At 37.7% G+C, this 5,354-nt stretch overlaps 1 protein-coding gene across 1 annotated transcript; it reads right to left on the bottom strand.

Annotated features, from left to right (window-relative positions):
- Positions 1-822: 822 nt before the first annotated feature.
- On the bottom strand, positions 823-2,954 carry LOC145572296 (uncharacterized). The gene has a single exon (XM_081631290.1). It carries the CDS (start codon positions 2,516-2,518, stop codon positions 1,316-1,318), a length of 1,203 nt encoding a protein of 400 aa, XP_081487416.1. The 5' UTR covers positions 2,519-2,954; the 3' UTR covers positions 823-1,315.
- Positions 2,955-5,354: the final 2,400 nt, after the last annotated feature.

The raw sequence follows: 5,354 nt of genomic DNA, 5'->3' as shown, positions 1-5,354 counted from the left end.
TTCACTCTTAAACCGCTAATTGAATCAAGAATTAATTTGACAAAACCGCAAATAAATCTTAAACAAAAACCTCATGTGTTGGTGTATTTAATGAGCTAAAGATCGAGTTTGAGGTAAATTTCCACTTTGAGCAGAATCCTCCGACAGCTACGTCTAGTGGATGAAAAATAAATTATTGAACCCAAATATATTGGGCCCATTTGGATCACTATCACCCTTTTTGGCCCAAATTAGGGACCACGTGGCCCATTAAAATCCCCTTCATTAACTAATGATTTCCTCTAAATCATACGTAAGAAAAATCATATTCAACTCAAAATCTTGTAGTCTTCATGTTAAGCTAAAAAGATTAGAAAGATGCATTTGTCTCTTTCCCTTTAATTGACAAAGTGTCTTAATTAAGCCTTTACCTTTTTCTTTGTTTATTTGGTTATGATTTTTATGTTTAATAATAATAATAATTATTATTAAGTTGTTTTTGTATTATTGTATGGAATGATTATGATATGCTTCACCAACTCGTGCGGGTTAAAGCTTCTTAAAAAGAAGCCAAGGCTTCGATGTCTTCTTAACCTTCCGAGTTTTAAAATTATTCTATCCGTCTTAGTTTAATTGCTCTATATATCCATTTTTAAATCATGTACTCCGTATTCAATACAAGGATTAAAGTGGCATACATCAAAATTATTACTTCGTATATTGTGGTGTACAAGGATCATCAAAATAAATCTTGTGCAAGACACTTCACTCGACTTAGGTTCGCCTTCATACTACCTAGCAGAGGCGTGGATGAAGACATGCGATGGAGGCTAACACACTAAGATCAACCATATTGTGGAGAATCCGACAACGATAGAAAATAAAAGTAAAAATTAAATTAGGAAGTAGAGAGTATGCCTATAAACAACATATTAATCATAAAAACTATTGTTAAGCCACCATACTTAAAAAAATAAAAATAAATAAAAAAAGTTCATAGTAATACATTACCACAAAAAACTGAGTACAGCTAAATACTTCGTAAATAATATATAGTAACAAGTTTAATAATAATAATGTACTCCGTAATACTAATAATAAACTACAAATTAATATATAAAATAAAAGTTAAAAACTATCCACATTTCTGCTTTTCCACATTATTTCTTCTGAGTTCATTCACCTCATGTAACAAAAAATTAAATAAATCAAAGCAAAAATCTTTGCCACAAACTAAATTAATTAGCTAGACACAACAAAAAAAAATTTAATTAATTAGGAAAAAAAAAACCTTTTTTTAAGACAATAATAAGATGTCTGGTATGAAATTCCAAAATTACCCTCGCCACTCGTTACACTGCGCTGTAGGTCGTGTCTTGGCATCCCCAGCTTTCAACGGGCAAGCTGACTGTGTTGGTGGGACCATACAATTATACTGTAAACACAACACACTACTTAGAGGAATCTCAGCCGTCTGATTCATCTGAAATCCTGTCAGATAGTTATGCTGTAAGTATAACGTTTGTATCGTTGCATCCATCAGCCGGTCCACAAAGCTCTCCGGAACCGAACCGAAGAACCGGTTATTGTTCAGGAATAGATTCTGAACCGTTGATAGCATTGGCGATACTTGGCCCGATAATCTGTTGTAGCTCAAATCAATGGTTGAAATTGTTACTTGGGTATCGGGATGAACCGGGCCGAAGAACTGGTTTCTTTGTAGTTGGAGGTTGGAAATTGGGAAGGTAAATATTTGACATGGGATTAAACCGGTGAATTGGTTCATGCTTAAGTCGAGGTAATTCAACCGGTTTAGATTGGGTAATGTGTTGAAAACAGATCCGGTTAGCTTGTTCCACCCGAGCGAGAGATACTGGACCGAAGGCGGGAATGAGTCGGATTGGAGAGGACCGGTTAAATTGTTGTGCATCAAGTCGACTCGAGTTAGCGAATTTGAGATGAAAGAAGGCAACGGACCGTCAAGGTGGTTATGACAGAGAATAAGGTTCGAAAGAACCGGTAGTGAACCAAGAGGTCGAGGGATCGAACCGGTAAGCTGATTGTAGCTTAAGTCAAGAGTGTGCAAACTTCTTAGCTCTCCAAAACCAGCAGGAATATCTCCGTTTAGGAAATTCCTACTAACGGCGAAAAACCGAAGATTCGACAACTCCGATATTGTACCGGGTATTCGACCCATAACCCGACCCGGAACAATGGTGAACTCCGCGAGCAAAGACAGTTTCCCGATCGCCGGGTCAATCCGGCCCGTTAGGCCCGGTGATCCGGCCCGTGGGTCGCCGAGGTTGAGCGCGATGACCTTGTCGGAATCACAGTAAACTCCGGGGAAGTTACACGGGTCGGATGTGAAGTCCCATGACTGAAAAAAATTCGACCCCGGAACATCTCGTAACGATTTCCGTATCGATTGCAATGCTAGGAAATCAAGCGGGTCTAGAATCGCCACTGATAGAAAACAACACTGTTGCAACCATATCATCAATAGGTAAACCACCGCCTTCCTCCAACAACAACCCATCATATTCGATAAAACGAACCAGATAGATTATCGAACAAATTGAAATACAATTATGAATATATATATTATATATATGAATGTATTTGTATGTGATTAATCTGTTAGTTATAATTTGATGATCATATATATAGAAGGAGAAGAAGAGAAGGAATGGGGTAATGGGAGACAAAAGTTCAGAGAAATTTGCTTTTCCGTGAGGAGCTTACCAAACTTCTCGTGTAGGCTTCAATGGAGGAGACAGACAAAGCCAAGTAAATGAAAGAAAAAAGAAATTAAAAAAAATAAAGAGATATAATTAGCTTATCAAAGAAGCAAAACAAAGAAAGGTAAGGGAGAGAATGAATTTGTACTATTTGTTGTTCTGCAACTTTTTGTTAAGTTAGCTTACAAGAGAAGAGGAAATGACTACTTCCAACTGCTATACTTGGAACTAACATGAGCAAATTTTTATTTTTTATTTTTATTATTTTAATGGGTTTTGGGTTTTGTTATGGGGATTTGAGTTAGGGACCAAACGGTTGTCCGATCCTACGTGGCAATGAGTTTTATTAGGTTCGGGTGCCATGTCAGCATGGTTAGTGTGTTGTAGTAAACGAGGACCACGTGAATTGGCGGTTAGCTGATACTAGTATTTGAGGAGGAAACAGCTCATCTAAAAGCTATTGACAATATTTATCCCTTTATTTTGTTTTCCTTTTTGTTTTTAGCTTTTTTTTCTCGTGAAGTCTTTTTCTAATGTTAGACCATTTTAGTACTCCTTTTGCTTTCTTTGAAGTGGATTGACATTATTTAGGGCCTCTTCTCATTTACTGAAATGAGATCAACTAAACTGATTAAAGTGAACTGAACTTATTAGAGCTGAACTAAAATGAATATTTAATAAGAGAAGGAAATTAGGAGCTGAACTGAACTGAACTTATTAGAGTTAAACTGAACTTATTAGAGCTGAAGTGAACTAAACTGAACTTATTAGAGCTGAACTGAATTAAACTGAACTTATTAGAGCTGAACTAAACTGAACCGAACTTATTAGAGCTGAACTGAACTGAACTGAACTTATTAGAGCTGAACTGAACTGAACTTATTAGAGCTGAACTGAACTGAAGAAAACAGTGTTTCACAATATTTGATACACTATTTTGATTATAAGTATCTTTAATTATACATTGTTAAATATTATAGATATAAAATTAATAATACTTTGAAATTCGATGAGATGCTTCTCATTAGATTTTACTTAACTCTATTTCATTTTATAAAGTATGGAGTGATTTTAGGTTCAATGGTCAAAATTTAAAAATTTTGACCTTGAAATGAAAAATGGTGCATTTATTTAGCAAAGAAGAAAGTATCATATTTCTATGTATTTTAAAGAAATGATTATATAATATAAATTAGTAATTCATTTAATTAATCTTTTACATTCAGATAATTTACAATCTTAAAAAATCAACTCTTTCAATGTATTTTAAGTGATTTTAATTGATAAATTTGTTACGTTCTGTAATAATATAAGTAAACTATTTTTTTTTTTTTGTCGTCCCTTCTCTCCTCTCTCGTTTGGCCTTTTCTCTTTCGAGGGTTTTTCAAATTTAATGTTTCATAAGTCTTCATGTTTTGTTATTAATGCCAATAAACCTACATACTTTTAGTGTAGTAAGTGTTTTGGGTGTTTTTTTGGTCCCTCGGGAGAGTTACGTCACCAAAACTGATTCCACACGGCCTGTACCTGCAAAACACGGAGACTCCGGTTGGTAGGAGTTCCGCCTCTGACGTTCAAGTTAGTATTGGTCGTAGAAGATGAAAAGGTGCGGAAAAGGTAAAGGTGAGATCTTCTCGGATTCCCAGATTAGGTGTCTTCTTTGATGTGAGAGAATGTAGGTATGTTGTAATGAATGAAAAGGTCCCCAAAATGGGGAAAATCTCCCTATTTATTGGGTCGTTGGAAAATGTGCCCTTCATTAGGTCAGAATGACCTAATGGGTTGCGCCGTTTTGCGGCGTTCTTGGGAATTAGGCCTTGGAGGCCACCATTCCATTTGTCATCTGAGGCTGACACGTGTCAGGAGTGGTCCACGTTGGACCCATCCAAGAGTGACACGTGTCCCTCTCTGATTGGGCTACGTGTCTAGGGTATTTTTACCCTAAACATTTGCCCCTCACAGGGGTGACGTGGCAGGCCACGGGGCGCCTGTGACACGCGTCCCCCTGTTAGTGATGAACAGTAACAAACGGTTCACCTTCGGTTAAAGTGACGGGGATGCCCTCGTTTTCACCCTTCTATAAATAGTGTTTTACCTCCCCCCCCCCCCCCCCCCCCGCTTTTTCTCCCTCATTTTTGACCATTTCACAAGACTAGAGAGAGAATTTTCTAGAGAGAGACACTCTATTACCGCCTGTAGCTACTTTCCAGAAATTTTCCGTATGCAGCGTTCGTGCACTCAACCGGCCACCGTTTGAGGCAACTTTTCAGAGTTTAATCAGAGGTAACCGTCTCTTCTCTTCTCAACTCTTTCGAATTTCTTCCGTTTGTATATATACAGTTTTTCAAAAAAAATGGATTCACCATCAACACACACGGCACAGCCTAGGATAGTAGTCAGCCGGTCTCCTGGTACGGTTGAGTCTAGGACTAGGGGTGCCGTCTCTGGGTGCATGGACCTGCTTTGCTCATCCCCGAATTCCACCATCTCTGTGTCTATGCAGGACACAATGGCGAGAGTTAAATAGACGGTTGTAAAGCCAAGAAGGAGAAGGCGCACTATGGAAGTGCCTGCTAATGAGGTAACCCCAGACGAGGAACACTAGGAATCGGATGAGCAATCAAAGTTCTCCCCGCG

Source organism: Chenopodium album, chromosome 12, assembly GCF_948465745.1.
Source record: "Chenopodium album chromosome 12, dcCheAlbu1.1, whole genome shotgun sequence".
Lineage (NCBI taxonomy): Eukaryota > Viridiplantae > Streptophyta > Magnoliopsida > Caryophyllales > Amaranthaceae > Chenopodium > Chenopodium album.
The sequence above is the reverse complement of the archived record's forward strand: the minus strand, read 5'-3'. Positions and strand labels throughout refer to the sequence as shown.